Raw genomic sequence first — 24,410 nt, 5'->3', positions numbered from 1 at the left:
ATGCAGTATTAGCTAAAAACATGGACTGTGTTTAAAAACTACTGTGTTGTAAGTGGTCCTTGCATAAGAGAGCATTATGGACTTAGAATGATTGGAGAAATGGTTGAAAATATTTACAGTGATTTTTCCAGGTGGTGCATTGTGTGTATGTGTATATATGTGTTTTATTTTCAAATACCTATAATAAACATGTTATTCTTAAAATAAGGAACATGTAAATTTTAAAAGAATACTGTTCAGTTAGAATTAACCAAATGATTGGATTAATTAATGCTCTTCCTTCCACCCATAACACATGGATTGCCAAGGGGCTGCCCACTCACTGACAGGCTACTCCATAGGAGACTCAGGCGCTTCTGCTTCCAACCCTCTCCTTGAGCGATGTTACTTACCAAAATCAAAATCAGTTATCTGTTTCTTTGTGAAAGTCACTTGTACTTGTCATAATAATTATGCAAATTAATTAACATTATATAAAAAGTGATGAGATCTCATTATGAAAATAGTCATTTCTTTAAATGTTTCAGAAAGATTTGATTTTTAAAATGTTGTTAGATGTAAGAAAATTATAAAATGTTATGATAAAAAGTTAAAAATGCTTATGCTTTTAGATTGCTTTATTAAATATTAAGTTCTTAACTTGAATGAAACTCAAACTAGAAATGTAAATGATATATTATGGGTGTGTGGTTTATGCAAGAAAGAAGGTAAGGACCTTCATTCAGGAAACAGAACTCATGTTATTGGCCTCATCCCAAAAGCTTTGTGAATAAATGAACATTTATATATTTTAGATTAAAGTAAGATGTTTAAGGTATAGATTAAATTTTTAATGATTCCTTACTTTCATTGCTTTTTAATTGTTTGTTTTTTGAGATGGAGTCTTGTTCTGTCGCCAAGCGGAGTACAGTGGCACGATCTCGGCTCACTGCAATCTCCGCCTCAGGGGTTCAAGTGATTCTCCTGCCTCAGCCTCCTGAGTAGCTGGTGCTACAAGCGTGTGCCACCACACTCAGCTAATTTTTTGTTTTTAGTAGAGATGGGGTTTCACCATGTTGGCCAGGATGGTCTCCATCTCTTGACCTTGTGATCTGCCCACAGCCTCCCAAAGTGCTGAGATTATAGGCGTGAGCCACTAAAAAATTAAAAAGCACACAGCCTGCTTTTTAATTCTGTAACCAAATACAGATGCTAATGAAGTTAGATAAGATAATTCCAATCATAACTATTTATTTACAAGCCCGAATGTTAATCATCCTATGGGCCCTTTCCTACCACCTCTTATACTTGAATTTCAAACCCTTTCCTGCCAAATATTTCTTTTATAATCAACAGTACATAGATAACCCTTGAAATTAAAACCTGAAAGAAAACAGTCTGAAACAATTATCTTAGAAGTTTCCATAATAAATCAGCCTTTAATCCTGACTATTATTCTAGGCACTGCTATTTTTATAGGGAATTCCTTTTTTGGTCAAGTCTATGCATTCACCCAGGTTTGTGGCCCCATGCAGAGCCTAGAATTATTACTCTCGTTTATGGCTTTAGAAAATTTTAAAGAACAACAACAACACAATGTCTTCACCAAATTATGTAAAGTGCTACTATTTCCCAGAATGCTTTGTGGGGATAAAGGTATACATACATGTAACTATTTTAAGCACTTATTAATTTAGCAAATATTTACCTACTTATCTGTTATGCAAAAACAGTGAGGTATGCTTGCATATATATAAAAATAGAGCTTTTCTATAAGGAAGCTTGATATGCATATTGTCCTAGCTCTAGGAAAGATTTTTTTGATGATCTTAAACCAATAGGTATGAAATAGACTATGTAAAAAGGTAAGTGAAATCTAATAGTACAGCTTAGAAAATCCTCAGATAAAAGCATCTTTCTCAGAAAAACAAAAGCAACTGATTTAATTTTTAAAAGATGGGTAAGAAAGACAAAAAGAAAATCAAAATGCCAAGGGAAATTCTCAGGATTTAGGTTAAAAATTGTTTTAATCTGTAGTTAATATCTTGAAAATTCTTCATGATTTTTTACTAAAATTGGTACATGGAAACAATGCCTGACATATTTTCTCACTCTATGTCTTCAACAGTGCATGGTTGCTAATGACAGCATTTGCTCATGAGCCTTCCCTGCAGGAGAGAGAAAACCTCTGGGGTGGAGAATTTTCTACAACAGCAGACCTGCCATGGCTGATCTGTCAGGGTGAGTCAAACAGGCATTCTGCTTCCTAAGGATGACAAGAAAACAAATAAAAATACAAGAAAATGCAAACATTTTCATCAAAGGCATTTGGCAAATTAGGAGCTGCCCTAAGGAATTCAAAGCAAAGGTAGAAACTATTAGCCCTTCATTCACAAAAATCTTTTGATGTCCATATTTCAAACAGATAAATTAAACCATGTATTATGTCTTCTGATAGTTCAACTGCACAAATGTATATTGTGGAAACCTGGCCAACATTTCAATAATTTCATTCACACACAGCTCATACCCATTTTTCATTTTTTGATATAAATATTTGTCAGCTTCTACTACTGCAAGGCACAGTGCTAGGCGCTGGGGAGGCAGGCATGGTAATTAAGAGTTCATATAAGCACATGTGAAATTGCAGTGGGCACAAATTTGAAGAAGAGATATGCGATGCTTAGAATCTATGAATGGAGTACTTTAACTAAACCAGAAATTGAAAACAACTTCTATAAAGAAGTTCTGAAGAACCCTTAGCTATTAACTACTAACTAAGGGAGGGGAAAGATTATTCTGGGCAGAGGAAACATCCATGTCCTAAGGCATGGTGGCAGGAAAGGGTGTGCTCAGTTGAGGGGCTGAAAGAGGTCACTGTGGCTAACACAGAGAGTGCCAAGGCTCTGTGGCATGAATGGGGCTGAAGACACAGGGAATACACATCCAAAAGGGCCTCAGAGACATGATACAGAGTTCTGCCTCTACCCCGAGAGAGAAATCAAGTCAATGAAGCATTTAAGGGGCATGTTTCTGCATGTGTGTTTCTGTTTGTGGGGGTGTCATGCTGTTTGAGAGACATGACATGATCAGATTTGCTTTTACACTTTATTTAATCGTCTCTTAATTTTACCAATAGACAGCTGTCCTGTTAACAGTTTCTGCATATGGTAAGAGTATTGGGGTTGAATATAAAGTGGTTTTACGTCTAGACTGTGGAAAGTACAAATAAGTATACATAAAAAAAAAACAAGTTTTGCATGTTTTTATATGTGACATAATGCAATGGAATGGCTTTTTAAAATGCACAATTTGTGTTCAGAGATAATATAATTTGCTACTCTTAACATGAAAAGAATCAAGGAAAAGCTCCTTCCTACTAAAACCAATTAAATATTTGAATCACCTTTAAGTATGTACATTACACTGTTGTTCCTGAGCAATATAATGAGTAAAATATTCTGTACCCACCAGTATTAGTTACATGCAAAGGGGAATAGTGTCCCTCTTTTTTCCCAGGAACTTAGGAATAGTCAATGCACAAGAAGTTAGAAATATAAAAATTCTGAATATGTTCTGGGTATAGCATGCTGAATAATGCACTGAATAATAACATATAGAATGACAATAATAATAACTTGCTGTTACATGTGACTTTGGTAATGAAAAGAAATCAACTCGTAGAATATTATCATTTCAAGTCAATCTAGTAATACAGCAATATACCTATAGAATTATAGACAAAATGATACATGTCATAACATTCCAGTTTTTAATTGATTGAGTGCATGTTATGTGCTAGGTGTTTCCAACATTTCCATATTATCTTTGTGAGCTAGTTGTTTTTAGGAGGGGTACTCACAGAGCTTGAAGCCCAGGCCTGCTGAAGCCTGATTGTGAGTAATGGACCCTCGCCTCATCCCACCTCCACATAAACACTGGAGAAGGTGCTAATTTTGTTTTGCAGTAGTTATTTGCACCTAGTGAGGAAGCAGGCATGTAGCCAGAATCTCCAGAACAGCCTAGCTGATACCATGAGGATATATTTAAAAATAACAACAGCAACAACAAAAAAAAAACTTGAGAAAGACAAAGTCAGCTTCTCCTACCTGATGGTGTTCTTGCTCCGTTTAGGCAGTATCATCTGAAGCTACATAATTTCACTGCAATGCTGAGGTCACATGAGAAGTCACATCTGCCTCTGGAATCTCACTGTGTTAACTCCGGTTTTATGTGTCTGTTCCTTGCTTTTTCTGCTTCTCTAAGTTTCCTAACCATTCGCCATTAAAACCTTATATCTTTCTGGTGATTGCATTCCCATCTCATTGTGACGATGTAGAAAGTATTACACTCATTTTATAAATAAAGACACTGAAGCCCTAAGCCTAACAGTCACTCATTCAAGTTAACCAGCAATAATATTAAGGTTCTGGTAAACACAACGGTGCTCTTTACAGATGCAACTGTTAGGAAAGGGCAAGAAGGCTGAGGACACACTTACAGGGTGAAGAGAAACAAAAACCAATTCCATAAATTTGTAACAGTGACATTGTGTGGAGAAAATTGAGGTTGTGTCTTTTGATGTTACACAAGAAAATCATATATGATAATATGAATATGTTTATCACCAAATAAGAAGCTCTATGAATATAGGAAATTTGTCTATTTCATTCGCCTATTTAAGGCCAGCATCAAGCAGAGCCCTGTGTGTCATAGCCAATTAATCAATACTTAAATTTCTAAATTTTCAAATGCCTATTGATTTAAATTATTTCATTACTTCATTAAGGTGAAAAAATGTAGATTGGTTATTTGAGGAATATAAGCTATTTTTCTGTGAGGGTTTTTTGGGTGAGACTGATATTTAAATCGGTGGACTTTGATCAAGCAGATTACCATCTGTGGTGGGCCTTATCCAATCCGTTGAAGGTCTAAATAAAACAAAAGACTGACCTTCCCCAGCAAGAGGTGATTCTGCCAGCAAATTGCCTTTAGATTTCAACTACCATACCAGGTATTCTCTAGATTTCCTGCCTGTTGGCCACCCCCTGCAGGTTTTGAACACGCCAGTCTCTGTAATTTAGTGAGTCAATTAGTTGAAGTAAATTTCTGTCTCTTTCTACACACACACACACACACACACACACACACACACACACACAGCCTATTGGTTCTGTTTCTCTAGAACCCTGACATGATACAGTTAGTATTAGCATAACGTTTTAAGGATATGCGTATTTCAGCATAAACAATCTTAAATGATGTACAAACTATTAAGATGGGTTGGAAAGAACATGAAATAGAAAAGTCACAGGGCCAGGTCCAAGATTTCCCTATTTATTTATTCATTCAATTCTTTATTCATTATATACTTTTTGAGCATCTATGATAACCCCAGACACTTCCAGGAGGTGAGGATTAAACTCTTATGCTTGTTTAATACTAGCGGAATAGATGAACAATATGTAAGTCAACAAGTGTATTAGTCAAGGTTCTCTAGAGGGACAGAACTAATAGGATAGATACATATATGAAGAAGAGTTTATTAAGGAATATTTGCTCACACAGTCACAAGGTGAAGTCCCATAATAGGCCATCTGCAAGCTGGGGAGCAAGGAAGCCAGTCCAAGTTGCAAAACCTCAAAAACAGGGAAGCTGACAATGCAGTCTTCAGTCTGATGACAAAGGCCCAAGAGCCCCTGGCAAACCCTGGTGTAAGTCCAAGAGTCCAAAAGCTAAAGAACTTGAAGTCTGATGTTCAAGGGCAGGAAGCATCCAGCACAGTAGAAAGATGAAGGCTGGAAGACTCAGCAAGTCAAGCCCTTCCAACTTCTGCCTGCTTTATTCTAGCCATGCTGGCAGCTGATTAGCTGGTGCCCACCCAGTTTGAGGGTGGGTCTGCCTCTCCCAGTCCACTGACTCAAATGTTAATCTCTGTTGGCAACACCATCACAGACACACCGAGGATTAATACTTTGCCTGCCTCTTTCAATCCAATCAAGTTGTACTCAATATTAACCATCACAAGTAAACAGACAAGTTACTCTCATAAAGTAAAAACTATTAGGAAAAAAAAGCAGGCACATATTTTACAGAATTCTTTAGGTAATCAAGGAATTTGATTCTTTAGGTAATCAAGGAATCAGAGCAAGCTTCTCCAAAGAGGTGACTTGTGAGTGGAAAGATGACTGGAAATAAAAAGGCAACCATGCCAAGATCTGGAGACAGAGCATCTCGGGCAGAGGAAACAGCAAGAACTAAGGCCAGGAGGCAGAAGAGTATTTTCCCAGAGTATTTGAGACAAATTCCTTGGCCTCTCTGAGCCATGGTTTCTCATCTGTAAATTAAAGGTGATGACCCATCCTTAAAGAGTTGTTAGAATGAGATAATGTTTATAAGGTCTGAAGCACAACTAATGGCATATCACAGAAACTTAAGGGAGTGTAGTAGAAAGGGACAATTTAAACTGGGAGTTAGGGGAGCATGCAGAAATGACTTTCAAGGAAATTTGAACTGAACTTTGAAGGATGAACTAGAGGAACCAGAGACTCAGTTGGTGAAGGAGGAGAATATTCTAAGCAACATTAACAACACACAAGGTACACCATGTACACACACACATATCCTTACTTCACTGTGGTTTTGTTGCTAGTGGGCAGGTACAGATTCTTGAATTCACTACACATAAGAATTTGAGAGCAAGTCTAAAGCAAGAGTAAGTAAAGTTTAGGGCAAAACAAAAGTACACTCTGAGAGGCAGAGCAAGCTACTCAGAGGGAGACAGCGGCCAGTGGCTCAAAAGAATTCCTTTTATGGAAGATGTACATACATTTTCATAAAATATGACCTGGTGAGGTCAAATATGCAAAGGCAGACCTGCCATTGGAGCGTGAGCTCAGCTGTAACATGTATCTGCCCTAATGCAAATCGTGTGTATCATTAGCATTTAAAATCTCTACCTAAGGTTTTTAAAAAAATTATTATTAAAATGAGGAAAAGGTTAGTAAAAACTAAACCCTGACCCTAGCTGCACATACAAGACACCAGAGAAGCCCCTGGCCACCCCTCCGCTTCCTTTCTTCCCGTCTCCACCCCGCTCCACCCAGCCCTTGGTAGGAATTTGTAGCTAATAGCTTCTTGGGCTATTGGTGCTGATTGGTTGGAGAATGGGGAAGTTCCATTAGGAATAAGAAACTTTTGTTCTCTTTCCCAGGCCAACTGGATAGCAGGAAATTGTAAGCATCTGGTTGGTGGTTTGCTAGTATCCTGTAGGACTGCTTACCTCGCAAAAGAGGTGCTGATGCACACGAGGATGCGAGGGATGTAGAGCTGGCTGTGGAGGGGCCTCTGGGGCTCCACAAAAGGGGGCAAGTCAATATGGCCCCTGATATGGTTTGGCTCTGTGCCCCAACCAAATCTCATCTCGAATTATAATCCCCACGTATAAGAGGAAGAGCCTGGTGGGAGGTGATTGAATCATGGGGGCAGACTTCTCACTTGCTGTTCTCGTGATGTGAGTGAGTTCTCATGAGATCTCGTTTAAAGGTGTGTGGCACTTCCCCCTTCTCTCTTTCTCTCCTGCTCCTCCATGATAAGACCTACTTGCTTCTCCTTCACCTTCAGCCATGATGGTAAGTTTCCTGAGGCCTCCCAGCCAGGCTTCTTGTACAACCTGCAGAACTGCGAGTCAATTAAACCTCTTTTCCTCATAAATTACCCAATCTCAGATAGTTATTTATAGCTGTGTGAGGATGAACTAATACAGCCCCCAAATCTTACTTATCCTGCCTCAGTTTAACTGTTTTTTTTCTTAAATTAAAATTACCCTATTTTTAAATTAGAACAAAACCACAGAATTTTATTAATGTACAAATCAAATCTTTTAAAATAGGTCAACTTTATATTGCTCTCAATGCAGGAGGAAAAGAGAAAAAAAGGGAAAGTGAGAGAGAAAAATACAGAATATGAATAGCAGAAAGAAAAAGCCAAGATACACATGGTGAACAAAGATAGGGGAAGTAAGTGAATCAAGAGGCATCAAGGCAGGAAGAAGAGTGTGGACTTGGAGGGATGGCGATGATGGTGGAGGGAAGGAGAGGCCAAAAAGGCAGAGGAGGAGGAAGCAGCAAAAGACACATCCCTGGACTCAGGAAATAAATCAGCCAGTTGTCTGGAGCAGAGCAGACCAGGCAAAATGGCAGCATGCAAACCTTGAAAACATTCTGGAAAAAATTGTTTAATAAAATGTAAATAATAGTTTCTGAAGACATTATCTTTGAAATTCTGACTGAAGGAATTCATGTTCTTTATTCAATATGGAAATAAAACAAAATGTATTTCCATGGGACAGAAGTAATTTCCACATAACAATTTTCTTCCTTTTAATTCAAGAAACCAGAAAGCAATTTTGCCATGAGAAAAATGGAAGAGAATTATTACTGGCCTACCACTCATAAACTGTTTTTCTTCCCCATTCCTTATCCTTTACTTTCTATTTCACCGTACTGCCTTATCTGGCTATGTATGTATGTATCTCTATCTATCTATCTATCTGCTTTCATTTTTCTTACTTTTCTCTCAAAACATAATACCCTCTGACTCTCTGAAAACCTTCATAAACTCAAGAAAGGATCTAACTATGTTTCTCATGTTCTCCAAACATAGCATTGCCAAGAAGCTGCTTGAACTTGTAGGGTATTTTCTCTGACTGAGTTGCCTTCTTGCACCTGATTTTTTTCTGCAAGGTTAGTCTAGAATACTGTGGGGAAGAGCTCCCTCACCTGCCTTGCAGAAGGTAATGCTACTGGGTTCGATTGCCTGAGTAGGCTCCCTAACTGCTTCCTGAAGCCAAACTGTTTAATTTGATCACATGAAGTTTGCACTTTAGTTTTGATAGATCTTTTCTATATTTATAGTCCTTGATTTGTAAGTCCACATTTTATATACAAACAAATGCATAATTAAAACATCCATTCTAGATTGCTTATATAAACAAAATGTATAATTTGCACATTGACTACAGATTTTCTTTAAAAAAACAACAATTATTTCATATGTGCTTTTGGAACTAATAGAAATCCGTTCAGCTGTGTTTTAGGTGCACTTCCAAACTGAGATTGTTACAGAGGAAACTGTGGCAGTTAATCAACATGCAAATGACATGTTTATGTGTGACTTAAAATGAATTTAGACAGAAGAATGCCAAATTTAACGCTTTAGCCTTGCAATGAAAATTACGCAAATCACAGAAAAATCTGACTTACCTATAGAAATATTGAAGTCAAGAGTTTTAATTAATGCTTGCCAGATTAATACTTTTCAGTTGTTGATAACAGATCAAATATGAAATAGAGAAACTCAAAATGCTAGAAGTAAAGAAACACTTTTGTACTAGAAACCTTTTGTGTCACCTTCATCTACAATATGTTATGTAATTCATTCTAGTAAATAGTTTTTAGGCCTGTCTTTAGAATTTAAATAAGTATATCTATGATATGGTTTGGCTTTGTGTCCCCACTCAAATCTCATTTTGAATTGTAGTCCTATAATCCCCATGTGCCGTGAGAGGTACCCATGGGAGGTAACTGAATCATGGGGGCTATTCCCCCCATGCAGTTCTAATGATAGTGAGGGAATCCTCATGAGATCTGATGGTTTTATAAGCCTCTGACATTTCCCCTCCTGCCACTCATTCTCTCCCCTGCCATCCTTTGAAGAGATGCCTTCGGCCATGATTGTAAGTTTCCAGAGGCCTCCCCAGCCATGCAAAACTGTCAGTCAATTTCTTTTCTTAATAAATTACCCAGTCTTAGGTATTTCTTCATAGCAGTGTGAGAACAGACTAATACAATCTAAGTGGCCATACTGACAAAATTATTTTTCTCTGTTTATAAATGTTTGAAGATGTACTACAGTTTCTGAATCTCAAAGATGAAAGTTATTTTCACACTTCTTAGGAACTTTACCAGGTTTTAAATAAAAGAAAGGAGTTGTAATGAAAAAGAATGAGATGAAAACAGAAAAAAAAGTAATTAAAGCAATTCTCAGTAATGTCACTCACCTGTGCCTTAACTCTCACACTCAATTGGAAAATCCCCAAATTAATATGAATTAACATTTATTGAGTGTTCACAAATGTTGGCTACTATTATGTACAAGGCACTGTGCTGATTGCATTACATTCCTTATTCCCTTTAAAACTCAAGACTTCAAGGAAATTTAAGCAAATTGAAGCCATAGGAGTTAAAAAAACTTGACCAAACTCACACTGCCAGGAAGTGGTGAAGCAGTATTCTCAACCAAGGTCTGGCTCCAGACCTCATGATATTAACTGCCACCCTGTACATTGCAGACTAAATGATTTATTAACAACTATGATTTCTCTGACAATGCTTTGCCATTTCTTGAGTACACTACTAGCGTACTCAAGAAAGTTATTCTAAGTTATTATGTGAATTTGGTGTGTAACTGAAGTTAGAGTTAACCAAGCCAGGATAGCACATACAATTCCAAAAAAAAAATTAAAAAGCCCCCAATATTAGCTTTTGATGTGAGAGACAATAGAGAGTCAAAAGAGAAAAACTAGAAAGAAGATAAGTGAATTTGGTCAGATTTGGGCAGAGATTAACTTAAATGACAAGGCTTCAGTATGGAGAATAGGGTGGGTGTAAGAAAATGCAGTATATATATAATGTAGTTATGAAGTGGAGAAGATAAAACAGTAATTGAAAAGGGAAGGTGGAAAGAAGGAAAAGAGAAGAAAATAAGAGAGTAAAATGTATTTAGAATCTTCCAGGGGATAAGCATTTTTATGTCACTGCATAAAATTTTCACATTAACTGCCAAACGCATAACAACGTAGAATACTTTTTCTCATTTTTAAAGATTAAAATACTAAACAATATTTTGGAGAAGATTCACCTGATAGAATTTGAAGAGCCAAGACTTGGACTCACATCCTTTGATTCCAATGCTGCCCTGTGGGTTTAAGCATAAAGAGGGAAGGAGCTATAGAGAGATATCTTAGATTATTTTGAATGGATATCATTTGGTTGCTATATTGAAAATACTTTGAATACTACTTATAATTATAGTTATTATACATATTTATTGAACAAAATTGGAAAAAACACTTCCTAAAATTTCCTCCTGTCTGTTGCACTCATTTTAAGAGGAAAATATTTATACTTTCTTTATTGTGAATTGGAATGCATTTTTATAATTCTGAAAATGAATTTTCCCATTTCTGTTTATACCATCATAGAAAGGGAGAATTATGCTTGAAATAGAGTCCATCAGGCATTGGTATAGATCCCTTTCTTCATTTGTTGGATCCAAAGAAAGAGGAAAAGGGATAAATCGTGACCAACTAAGGGATCCAACAGATTGGAGGAAATGAGGAGGTGGTACACATTGTTTCTTTGGAGATACTATTTTCTTTGTTTTGATTGACAGCCTAAAATTATCTAAGCTAGGGCAGTGTGTGTGTGTGTGTGTGTGTTTGTGTGTGTGTGTGTGTGTATCTGTGTGTATGTTTGTGTGTGTGTGTGTGTGTGTGTGTGTGTGTGTAACCTGGAAAACATTAAGTCAGCAGTATGTGCCATGGTCATCGTGTCTTGGGCACCAGATAAGGTCCCAGCTCCCCTCATGGTGATCACCAAGGGTTATGTTGAGATCTCCGCTTATTCCCAGATACGCTTGGTATAAGGTGGCAGGTTAGGTTTGCCCTTCCTTTACTCCTCTTCTACTTGCTCTACATGGAGTAGAAATCTCCCAACGTTTGTGGAGAGTGACTGTCACAATTTCAAATTTAACTGCATTGATGAAGAGTTGATTTTCCTTTAAAAATGTATTTATTTTTGTTAAACAACCACTTTGTCATTTTATGGCAATCTGCATAGACGGAGTTAGAGATGTGCTAACGTTGTCATCTTAAATGTAAGTTAGTTTTGAGGGAACCATCGTCACACATTTTCAATGAAGTTAACGTCATTCAAAACCAACACATATATGTGGGATTAAGTAATTTTTTGTTGCATATTTGCAAGCCTAGAGTATATCCCAAAATACTTTCAAGTACATAGCCTTGTATTCATGCAAGAATCAGATTTTAAGTGAGGGATTTTATTTCCTTTCAAATAAATGAATTTAATGTTTCTCTTAATTATGTGTCACAAATTGCAGTAAAATCTCACAGGGCCTGTCCCTATAGGAATCTAAACAATACCAGTTTGTAGAGTCTATGGGAAAGTAAGAAAAATATATTTTTTTTCTTTTAGGTATTAATTCAAATAACATGTCATTCAAGGGATTCATTTTTAAGTCATTTAAAGAATTTTAAGGAGGAAGTCAAATTCTATACAAACTAATAAACTATAAGCAAATATTTATGAAAGTTCATTTCATTGCCCTTGGAAAGGTCGCTCTTCCTCTCTTACTCAATTTGTTTTATACTACTAAGAAAGAAACACCGAAGTGCCCTGTGGATGGATAATTAGTATGTGCCCACAAAGACTGGAAATTACGTTCCTTGAAGACATACATCTAAAGCCACACAACTAATCCAAAGTCATAGACACACACTTGTTGACTGAGCTTTTTTCCCTTTCTCAAGATTTCCATTTCTCATCTCTGCTTTGAACTCATTTTCTTCTTTACTTTTCTGTTCCTCATCTCCACATATTTCTTTGGTCAATTTAGTTTTTTCTTCAGGTAATCTCTGAGTTTTTCAAGCATCTTTATTGTGTATTTTTCTGTTAGTCTCTCATTCCTTTTATACAATCTGACATTTATTCTTTCTTTTTATTTTTTGCTCATTATATCATCTGCTATTTCTATCTCCTGTTAAAGCAAACTAAATATGGCCTGAGAAGGACTCCATACTTCTATATTTGAGTTCTTGTGGATGACATGCAACCTAACTTAATAGGTAGACAAGTCTGAAAATTTAAGAGTATGCCCTATAATGATCACTGAGTCTTGGCCAATCCCAGCAGACATATTTCAACCAGTTATACACTGTCAAGCATTCAAACTGTGTTCCTGAGGCAAAGGCTGAGCTGTAACCAATCCAGCTGTTTCTGTACCTCACTTTGGTGTACCTCACTTTACTTTTTTTGTCTCTGTATCTGCTGTGATTCTGGGGGCTTCTCGATTTGCAAATTGTTCATAAACTCCTTTACATTTAATTTTAAACTCCTTTACATTTGATTTGGCTGGATTTTTTCTTTTAATACTTTTATCCTATTGTCCCCATTCTCTCCTTTATGATTTCAATTACCCACTTTATCCCTTTTCTCTTTCCTTCAAAGATAAAGCACTCCTCGAATTCCACTTTACCTCCCATTATAAGTAGATTCCACTGTAGCTTTTTCCTTTGTTTTTGGTTTTGCTTTGATAGTTCTCTTTCTTTCCTAAGGAATAGAAAACACTTAATTTAGAAACAACGTTAAAATTTATCATTTGCTCTCATAATTATGATTGGAACTTCTAAAACTTTTAATAAAGGGATATTTTATTTAACCATATAAATGCCATATATATATATATACACACACACACACACACACACACATACACACACGCATATAGCTATATATGCATATATACATATATATGTATGTGTATATATAGTGCATTTATATTGTTAAATGCATATTTAACCATATGCATACACACATACATATACATATATATATATATACACACACACATATATATATTCTAGAGCAGAGCTCTCAGTCTTATTGCTGATGAGAAGCATTTTTTTCTCCATTATAAAATACACTTTTTCTTTGAGATACACATCATGCTTCCTTGACACAAGCCAGCCTTCTCTTTATTGCCATTGTCTTAGTTTCTGATCATACCTCCATGTTTGTCAAAGAATAGATTTCTGCTTCATCCTGTGTGAATTCAGGAGCCATGGTACAAACACTTTCTGCTCCCATTACTTTCAGTAACTTTACTGTCACTCTCAGGAAGCCATTGTATCTTTTCTCTTTCAGAAGTGGACTTCTGCCTGCTTCACTTTAAAGTCTTTTAAGTTAGACCCTGAATGGTCATCCTGCTGAAACAATAGTGCCAGCTATACCATCGGAAAATATTTCTACATGCCTAGCTGATCTGGCTCAAAATTGAGTAGAGAGGCCAACTTTGAAGTGAAAGCAGAAACACTGGGCAGTAAATGACAAAACTAGCTTTGCTCTCAGTGGTTTCTTACAACCCCATGGCAGGACTAGGGTGGAAGGAGGAAGGAGATAAAGCCTAAAGCCTTAATACAGCTTGGGCCCCAGAGTATTAAACCATCGGAGCAAAGGTGAATGAGAAGAAATCCTCTCCTTTAGAAGAGGATCACAAAGAAATATATCTGTCCAGAACTTGGTGCCTCCTTAGAGGATTTATAGCTTTTATCAAGCTTTCTCTTGAGTCTTTAGTTCAAATTATCACCATTTTTCTTGTCTGCAGAAAGTTTGAGGGGAAATTTTAAGTTAGGTTAGTCCTGTCTTTAGTTTTCTAAAAAACAGAACTTCAAGATATTGAAAAGATAAACCTTACAATGAAGAAACCCAGAGAAAGGATTATACAGCAAATCTGTATAGCTGAAAAGAAAAAGATTGAATCAGCAGGGGAAAGAAATTATCCAGAAAGTGAAAGCACAAGGAAGAAAAGTTAATGACAGAGTAAAAAAGAAATACACAGCTATTCAAAGTTCCAGAAAGAAGACTAGAAACGTTGGAAGAGATGGTGGCTAAAGCTTTTCCAGAACTGCCAAGGGACATCAGTACTTAAATTCAGAAAGCTCAATGAATCCCAAGCTGAAAACAATTAACTCCTAAAATCATTATAATGAAACTACAAGGGCCCCTAAGGGCAAAGAAATGATAAGCTATAATTTTTTTATCTCAATGGTGTCACCATCTGCAGTCAGATAGAAGACCCTGGCCGGGCGCGGTGACTCACGCCTGTAATCCCAGCACTTTGGGAGGCCGAGACGGGTGGATCACGAGGTCAAGAGATCGAGACCATCCTGGTCAACATGGTGAAACCCCGCCTCTACTAAAAATACAAAAAATCAGCTGGGCATGGTGGCGCGTGCCTGTAATCCCAGCTACTCAGGAGGCTGAGGCAGGAGAATTGCCTGAACCCGGGAGGCGGAGGTTGCGGTAAGCCGAGATCGCGCCATTGCACTCCAGCCTGGACAAACAAGAGCGAAACTCCGTCTCAAAAAAAAAAAAAAAAAAAAAAGAAGAAGACCCTGAATTTCCCATTTTACAGCATTTATTTTTGGAATGAGAGGCTCCCATGCTTGCTGTTTTTGTAAATCCTGTTTTGCCTCTCCATCCCACTTTCATTTTCCCCATACCACCCATTAATAGAAAGACTAAGTCCTGCAAACCTATAATTTCATTCTGGCTCCGTTGAAGTCCTGAGAATCCAGAATCTCAAATATAGTAGTCTATCTAAAACAGGGTGGAGACTCAACATCTCCTTCCCAATTCTTTAACTTTACTTCTCAATGTTTGGTGCTTGTCTATGTCCATTGCATATTTAGCTGACTTCTCAGCACATGACCCATTTTTGTCTCTTTTGGACCCAAAGGTCATTATTTCTAAGAAGCAAAAACAGGACACAAAACTGTATAGATAGAATGGCCTTTACCTCCACCCAATGCGCGCCCGCGTGCATACACACACACGCACGCACGCACGCACACATACTTGCCCACATTTCCAAAGGGCTGTTAATGTTAGGATAGGAGAAACCACTAGTAGAACATCAGGAGAATTAGAATTTAAAGGAATAATATAGTGGTGAATCAGCAGAGGTTAACTCAGTTAAAGAGATGTCAAAGATGTAACTTTGATAAGAGCAACTACTTACTAATGAGCTTCCATCTGGGAGATGTCAGAAGAATGTCACTGAAGGAAATTTTTCTCTGTTTATTCTGAGTAATAGAGACAAGCTCATTTAGTATGAAGTCATTTAGTCTATACAAACTTCTATTCCTTCTTAACTCTCTCATGAACTGACTTCCTGGTAATTCTCGTTCACTGAAAACTTCAGGATCTCACTTGCAGTTTTCATCTCTGCCTCAATTTTCATTTTATGATACAAAAAAAATGTGAAAATCTCATGCAGCACTACGCCTACTATTTCCTTGGCTTTGTCTCCAGTAATCTTCACCTCTACTCCACTTTAGTTACAGACTCTCAATGCCATATCCTGGGCTTTATCTCCACCTGTGAAATCTTAACCTGAAAGTTCCACCATTTGAGTACATTCTTCCAGCTCTTGCATTGTTACTTCCATTAAACATTAATTTTTACTTCATAGTAATCTCAGTTCTTTTGAATCCACTTCTAAGAAATTCTTTTGATACTCATATCCGTTATAACTCAGTTTAGATCTCAATGATCTTTCTCTTATATTCCTGGTCTTGAAATTATACCTCTTAAATGTTCCAGGAATCTCCACTCTTTGCTGTTTCCATTATCACCATCCCAGTTTAGGTTGCCATTACCTGTCACACAGATTATTCAGCAATATCCTCACTTGCCTTTCTGACCCCAGTGCTTCCAAACTCCCTTTCCATCCCATTCTCTGCACTGCAATGAGAATTATCTTTCTATACTGCAAATATGGCCATGCCATTCTCTCTTTGAAAGCACTTTAATGACTTCAAGTTGCTTCTAGAATAAACTACATATTCCTAAATATCACTTACACATTTTCCATGATCTACTACTTGCTTTCCTCACAAGCCTCTCTCTTACCTTCTCATTCAATCTCACTCTATGTTTCAATAGACTGAGATATATTGGGTTTACTGAATTTTCCATGCCCTTTCCCACCTCTAGGCTTTTGCACATGTTTGTTCCTCTTCCTGAAGCAGGATTCTGTACTTCATCCTCTTCCCACATTACCCTCCCAATCCTAATCATTCCTTAAATCTTGCCTTAAGAGACCACATCTCTCAGGAAGCTTTCCTTAACTTCCATTCTGAGTTACACAGCCCTCTTTATGTGCCTGTACTTCCCCATTACAGTACCTAACGTAATATCTCCGAACTGTCTCTTAAATTGTGTGCATCCCTCATTAGACTGAGATACATGAGGTTAGGGATAGTATCCTCACAGGATAGCACAGAGCCTGAACCACATTAGTTGCTCAATAAATATTGGAAGAATGAAAAAAAAAATTTAACTCAGAGTTAGATATGGAGATATTTAGTAGAAATAACCTTAAATCGGGATACTCATTATGAAATTAGAGGATTTTGATCAGATTATATACCTTAAGAATATGGAACCTTATCCACCAGCCTAGAAGGTTGCTGGAAAACAATTAATGTTTCTGAAATGATTATAAAATTTTCCTCATATTACATTAAATGGGTACTTATAATCTACAAATTCTACACTTTTTATCTACACTGAGATTTGCACATGTAATCTCCATGCTAGGCACTATACATTATTGTCCTGATTTTAAATCAGCATTTTTTTTCTGAAAGTTTCCTTATTTGCCTCAACACAATGGAAGGTGACTTCCAGAAGAACAAGAAACAGTTTTACATCAAATCTCTCATGAGTTGGCCAATGATGTACTGCAGGTCTCGCTGGTCTCTCTACATTTCTAACAGATTCTCCATCTTCCTCAAAGCATTGGATTTATAGAAATACTGTATATGCCACAGACTTGTCTCTTTAAAACCTCGGTGCCAAATGTGGTTAGACCATAAATGTGTGAGTTGCAGAGGACATTGATATTCCCCATGCAACTCTCTTTTCCTATAAAAATGGAAGTGTCAGATTATGATAATTCTTTCTCCATCAGATGCCTATAAAAGACAAATTGAGGGAAGATAAAAGTTAGCAAGATGTATATAAGAATAAAAAAGAAAATAGCAAGCTGTTAACCTTTCCAAGGCTTTCATAGCTGCTGTTATTTTGACAACATAGTTCTTACAGATCATTAGGCCATATCCAGCTTCCCTCAGCTGTTAAGTCTGAGGTTCCCACTGCTCTCACAATTGAGTGATGTGTCTATATGAAGGACAGAACAGCCTTGTAAGAGGCTTTGTGTTTTTCACAACCACAGGAAAGTTGGCAAGATTTACCTACAGTAATAGTTTCAAACATGGATGATCATCACAATTATGGGGGGAGGTTGTTACAAAATATAACTTTCTAAATCCCCATTCCCCCAATATTCTGGGATCCACTAAGTCTGTTTTTTGTTCATTTTTTCCCCCTTGTTTTATTAAAGTTAAAAGTTACATACAGTAAAATGCACAGAAAAGTTTTCTTCGCCCCTTTAAGTTAGTTAATTACTTATTATTAGCAATCTATTTTAAGTCTTTATTTATTTATTGAGACAGTGTCCTCACTCTGTTGCTCAGGCTGGAGTACAGTGGCACAATTATAGCTCACTACAGCATGGATCTCCCAGGCTCAAGCAATTCTCCCACCTCAACCTCCAGAGTGGCTGGGACTACAGGCAGGTGCTACCACACCTGACTAATTTTTGTATTTCTCATAGAGATGGGGTTTTAGTATATTGCCGAGGCTGGTGTTGAACTCCTAGGCTCAAGTAATTCTCCAGTCTCAGCCTCCCAAGGTACCGGGGTTACAGATGAGAGCCACTGTGCCCGACCTATTTATTTATTCATTCTTGGCTTTTAGTTACACCTCTGTGGGTTGTCTTTTGTAATTTACATATAATTATCATATGCATCTTGGGAAGTCATCACAGTACTTAGAGTTAATATTTTGTCCAGCCGACCTAAAATGCTAGAGCCTAACCCCATGAACCTATCCATTCTCATTTTCTGTGCTACTATTGTTATAAATGTCAAATCTAGGCCGGGCGCGGTGGCTCAAGCCTGTAATCCCAGCACTTTGGGAGGCCGAGGCGGGTGGATCACGAGGTCAAGAGATCGAGACCATCCTGGTCAACATGGTGAAACCCTGTCTCTACTAAAAAAAATTACAAAAAATTAGCTGGGCATGGTGGTACGTGCCTGTAATCCCAGCTACTCAGGAGGCTGAGGCAGGAGAATTGCCTGAACCCAGGAGGCGGAGGTTGCGGTGAGCCGAGATCGCGCCATTGCACTCCAGCCTGGGTAACAAGAGCGAAACTCCGTCTCAAAAAAAAAATAAAATAAAATAAATAAATAAATAAATAAATAAATGTCAAATCTACATACACTATAGAACTCAGGACACAACCTTATCTGATTTTTTTTAGATCAGTTGCATAGCATGTTGAATATAGCTAATAACTGAGTGCTGTACATTTCAATATTGCTAAGAGAGTGAAGTTCTAATGTTCTCTTCACCAAAAATATTAAATATTTGAGGTGATAATTAGCTTAAACTTTACACATTGTATCAAAAGATCATAACATCACTGTGAACCCCATAAATAGACACAACTATACTTTGTCAATACACAATTTTAAAACAAAAAACTGCAGTTGTCTTTTAAAGAATTAAGGGAGAATAAAAGGATATTATTTTAAATGCATCTACATATTTATCTTTTCTTCTGCTCTTCAATCTTTCCGGATGATCTGAGTTTTTTAGCCATCATTTTTATTCAGCCTGAAGAAAATTCTTCAGCATTTCTTATAGTACAAGTTCTGCTCATGGCAAATTATCAGCTTTTATTTATTTGAAGTCTTTGTTTTTTCTTTCTTTTTGAAAGTAATTATTTTTGGAAATAAAATTCTGAGTTAATGTTTTTTTCAACACTTTAAAGACTTTGGTCTATTGTCTTCTGGCCTCCACTGTTTATGGTGTGAAGTCAATCATCTTTGAATCATTGTTTTCCTGTGTCTAATATTCCATCACCTTACTCCATACACACAAAAGTGTTTTGTTTTGTTTTGGGTTATCAGTAATTTTATTATGATATGTAGAGTTATGGTTTCATGTGCATTACTCCTACTAGAAATTCTTTGAGGTTTTAAAACCTGAAGTTTGTTTTCAGGTTTAAAAATTCCCCACCATATTTGGGGAAATTTGGCTATTATATTTTTCATATATATTCTTTTCTACTTTCTCTATTCCTGTTAAATATTATTACAAGTATAAGCACATTAGACACTTGATATTATCTCACATCTCTCTAAAGGTCTGTTTCTCATCTTTAGTGTATTATTCCCCTCTTTGTTCTTCAAATTAAATAATTTATATTAATCCAACTTCAAGTTCAACTTACTATTTCTTCTGCCATTTCTAATCAACTGTTAGGCCTATCATGATATTTTTCTTTCAAATATTTTAATTTCTAGCTTTAGCATTTGCATTATGTTCTGTTTTATAGTTTGCATTTCTATGGTCACTCACTATGACAATTTTTCTCTTTCAGTCCTTTAACACATTTATAATTGTGGTTTTAAGGGTGTTATCTGCTGACTCCAGCACCTAGTTTATCTCTGGGTCTGCTGGTCTGTCTCTATTGACTACTTCTCCTTTTATCCAGTGTCATAGTTTTACTTTGCATATTTTGTGATGTTTTTAAGGTAAGATATTGTGGATGATACCTGGGGGAAATGTTGGATTCTATTATTGTTCTCTGAGTAGTAGTTTGTTTGTTTGTTTGTTTTGATAGCAGGCAATTAAATTACCTGCTGCTCACCATAAATTTTTGAAGGCCTGCTTTTACATATCATTAAAGCAGGCCTGTTTTCATATCTTAGGTTAGATATCATACAGCAAATTCTGTGATATAGTCTTTAATCTCAAAGCATGATGTTTCAATGGAAAACCAAAGGTATTATTTATCAAGCCCTTCTAACTTGTCAGGATTCACACTCCAAATGTTTGTCTTCCCTGTAGTGGACAGTAGCTAGAATCTAAGAAGCCTTCTAAATTTTCAAGCTATTGATTTCCACTGAGCTTCTTGGATTCTCACTTACACTTATATAGTCAACAAGGGATTGAGGAAAGTTTATATTTATATTGTGGTGCTCCCTCCTCTGTAACTCTTTCCTTACTGAAGGGAAATTCTCAGCAACTTAGGTTGTCCCTTGGCAACTCAAACAAAAAACATTGTAGCTTCCTGCTTGAGTTCTTGCTGCCCTGTACTACACACACTAGAATGGAAAAGCAAGATCAAATACAGTTCTCTTATGTCAAGGGTCAATTTCTGATTTTGGTTATTCTCCAGTCCTTAATTTTTTTTCTTTCAGCTTTTATCATTGTTACCTAGGAAATTGGGGGAAGGATATTAATGGAATATAACCTATTCCACCATTATCAGAAACAGAATGCCTGTTTGTTTGGCTGATTCATTTTCAAATAAAGCTCCTCTTTTTTTCTGTTCCTTATTTTTGAGCACTTCCTATATTCTGGATACCCTTCCAGACTGTGACATGCAACAGTGAACAAAACAGATATATTCCCCATTCCTAAGGAGGTGAAATTCTAGGGTAATAGGGAGACAGAAACATACATACATATAAAAGATAATAGGTTAATAAGTACTATGAAATAAATAAAACAGAAGAAGGGGGTAAAGAGTGACAGGAATAGTATTTAGACAAGGTCAATGGAGAAAAACCTCACTAAAGACATTGATATGTAACCAGCCTGGGCAACATAGTGAGATCCTGTCTTAAAAAATTACAAAAATTAGCCAGGCATGGTGGCTCATGTCTGTAGTCCCAGCTACTCATGAAGCTGACATGGGAGGATTGCTTGAGCCCAGAAGTGCAAGGCTGTAGTGAGCTATGATTTTACCACTGCCCTCCAGTCTGGGTGACAGAGCAAGACCTCATCTCTTAATATTGAAGTAAAATAAAATCCATTTGCTATGTAAGCAGAGACCTCAATGGAGTGAAGAAGCTGTCATGCAGATATTTGAGGAAAGTGTTCTAGGCTGGAGTAATGATAGCAAATTTTAAAACCTTGACAATAGTGTTTGGCAGACATGTCCTCAAAATAAGAGGGCCAGTGTACCTGGAGAATAAAATATGTTAAAGAGGCTGCCCCAGCTGGATCATGTATAGTTTGTAAAGAGTTTTGATTTTAATGAGTGTCATAAGAAGGCAGTTTTGAGCAGGCAAATGATAGAATCTGGTTTACATTGTGAAAGGTGTGCCCTGGCTTCTATGTGTAGCATAGATGGGGGGGAGCAAAATGATCTTCCCCTGGTGATTCTAATGATTAATAGGTTTGGGAATATGTTTCTGCATGATGCAGAAACTGGAAGCTGCTGCCTTGCTAGCCTGATATTTCAAGCGTGGTCCAAACTAGCATCATCAGCGTTCTAAAATCTTGTTAGAATTGCAGACTCCCAGGCCCACCTATAGAACAACTGAATCAAAATTCACATTACTTCCTCCTAGAATTTCTATTTCCACCTAATAAAATCTTACCTATTCAACAATGACCATATCCATCAGGAAATATCCCCAACTACAAGTGAGTTAGCTGTGTACATTAAGAGAATGTTATCCTTCACTCCCAGTTCATAGTATCCTAACTTCGCCTATTATTATTATTATTTTTTTTTGTCAAAGGAATCAAAAGAGGTGAGGATTTAAGGAAGTCAGATTGAACTGTGTCAAATGTTCAGTTTTTCCTTGGATTTGCAATTACCTTTCTGAAAATAGTCACAGAGGTTTTGGATGTATGTGTGAGGAGGAAGACAGATCTGTCTAACCCTTGTTTGATATTGTGTGATATCTATCCCTCTTCTAAGCCTCCTTCCCCTACCACCCAAACTACCTCTTCCCATGTGTAAATCAATAACAATTGCTTATAGTCCTTACTTTGCAACAAGTTGTTTTGACATTGATCATTCACAGCCTTGGAGAAAGCTTTCAATCTAGAGGTATAGTTTTTGATTTAAAAATTTAGGGTAAAATGAAAACATGAAAATCACAGAAATTATAAATTTAAGGCATTTATTCTCAAGAAAGACTCTTCTTTCTAGATCCTCAGTCTCACTGGTATAAGTAGCAATTTTTTTCAATAAGGATGAAAAGACATTACCTTAATTTTCTGGGTTTCTTGCTAAAAATTAATGATCCATAGTTATCAAATAACTATAAAATTTGAAGGTAAAAGTTAGCAATCTTAGTTGCTAATAATAGTTGAATATAAAAGTAATATTTAGATAACAGAGTTTTTAAAGATTTGTCAGCAACTATCAACATATTTATAGAGATAGTTGTCTCTTCCTCTTCCTTCAAATGTTTGTGCATTACTGAAAAAATAAATCAACATCTTTACAATAAAATTTAAAATACAGATACTTTTTTTAAATCACAGGATATTATTTAGATCAAAATAGTTAAAACCTATTCTGTAATTTAGTATTATAATTTACAAGTATCTGACTCTAAGAGTACTTAAACTACAAAAAGTATAAATTGTAGCAAGCCGATTACCTGAAATATAGTAAAGCTGAATGTAAAATTACCTCGTTACTCTGTAATTGCATTTTCAAAGAGACTATATAAAATTTCTCAGTTGAAATCACTTTCTAATGATTGGAGTCCTCACTTCCGATGAAGCACCTTGCTTGTAATTATGTCTATACCGATTTCTTTCCTGAAGACCAGGCTTCAGCAAGGATATATTATGCCATTGTTGTTAATATGGTTATTGTACATGTCTTAAAGATGTCAATTTCTTTGAGATTTATATAATCGTTCTTGCATAGCACTACAATAATGGCAGTTCACTGACTTTTACCTTTGATTCACATCCAGCTTTCAAGTTCCCAACCCTTAGAATCATTTATTCTCTGTATTTTCATTTCAGCTCAATACCTCCATGTATTACATATAAGTAAAACTATAAAGAAAAAATAAAAAGACTTAAAAGCACATAAATAAATAAATGGATTAATTAGGGATTTTTTTTACTACCATATGGTCCAAAAGTATTCCCTGTGGCTGTCACTGAAGAGCATGGTGAAGTGGCAATGTTTATAATCTCAAAACAGTATACAAGCTCACTGATTTTTAAAAAGCTCATGATTTAGATTAATTAAATTTTGTTCTGCCAATTTACTGAGTTGTTTTTTATTAATTCTAATATGATGTTGGGTTTTCTAACATCATAGAAATTGCAAATATTTTGTGTTTTCTGTCCCTACACATATACTAATGGATCTGCTATATAACTAATGCATTTATTATATCCTCCAGAATTTTAAGTAAAGAAGAATTATGCATTGTGGTATTTTTCTTAAATATAACAGTAATGCTTTCCATAATTATTAATTATGGAAATAATTATTAATATTAAAAATATTTGTTGTTATTAATATAATTGATTAAATAATAATCATTTTCCATGGCTTATTTTTTTGCCAAAAATAAGCCATGGAAAATAAAATTATCTTCTATGTGTCTTGGTTTCTTCAACAGGATGTAATATTGGGTCAAGAAGACAATTGTGTTTAATTTC

General features: G+C 36.3%; 1 protein-coding gene across 2 annotated transcripts; it reads right to left on the bottom strand.

Annotated features, from left to right (window-relative positions):
- Nucleotides 1–1,974: 1,974 nt before the first annotated feature.
- On the bottom strand, nucleotides 1,975–24,216 carry CUNH7orf77 (chromosome unknown C7orf77 homolog). Of its 2 annotated transcripts, none has more exons than XM_032276100.1 (4): nucleotides 23,691–24,216; nucleotides 13,318–13,391; nucleotides 10,900–10,956; nucleotides 1,975–2,245 (listed from the first exon to the last, which is right to left on the bottom strand). In XM_032276100.1, the coding sequence occupies exons 1-4, from the start codon at nucleotides 23,733–23,735 to the stop codon at nucleotides 2,185–2,187; spliced, it is 237 nt and encodes a 78-aa protein (XP_032131991.1). In that variant the 5' UTR covers nucleotides 23,736–24,216; the 3' UTR covers nucleotides 1,975–2,184. The 2 variants fall into 2 exon arrangements, with proteins under 2 accessions (XP_032131991.1, XP_032131992.1); XM_032276101.1 differs by lacking the exons at nucleotides 13,318–13,391; nucleotides 23,691–24,216 and adding exons at nucleotides 6,610–6,683; nucleotides 13,848–14,903.
- Between the last annotated feature and the right edge of the window lie 194 nt (nucleotides 24,217–24,410).

This window comes from Sapajus apella, unplaced genomic scaffold, assembly GCF_009761245.1.
Source record: "Sapajus apella isolate SASKATOON/1434 unplaced genomic scaffold, GSC_monkey_1.0 scaffold7, whole genome shotgun sequence".
NCBI lineage: Eukaryota > Metazoa > Chordata > Mammalia > Primates > Cebidae > Sapajus > Sapajus apella.
The sequence above is the reverse complement of the archived record's forward strand: the minus strand, read 5'-3'. Positions and strand labels throughout refer to the sequence as shown.

Bases quoted from the DNA above. Each gene is read 5' to 3' on its own strand.
- CUNH7orf77 (XM_032276101.1), bottom strand. From the start codon at position 13,928: ATGGGAGCAGAAAGTGTTTGTACCATGGCTCCTGAATTCACACAGGAT. The intron at 10,957-13,847 runs GTATGATCAGAA...TTAAACCCACAG, and splicing joins ATTCTTTGACAAACATGGAG to GGCAGCATTGGAATCAAAGG. The intron at 6,684-10,899 runs GTGAATCTTCTC...CTCTTGCTTTAG, and splicing joins GGCTCTTCAAATTCTATCAG to ACTTGCTCTCAAATTCTTAT.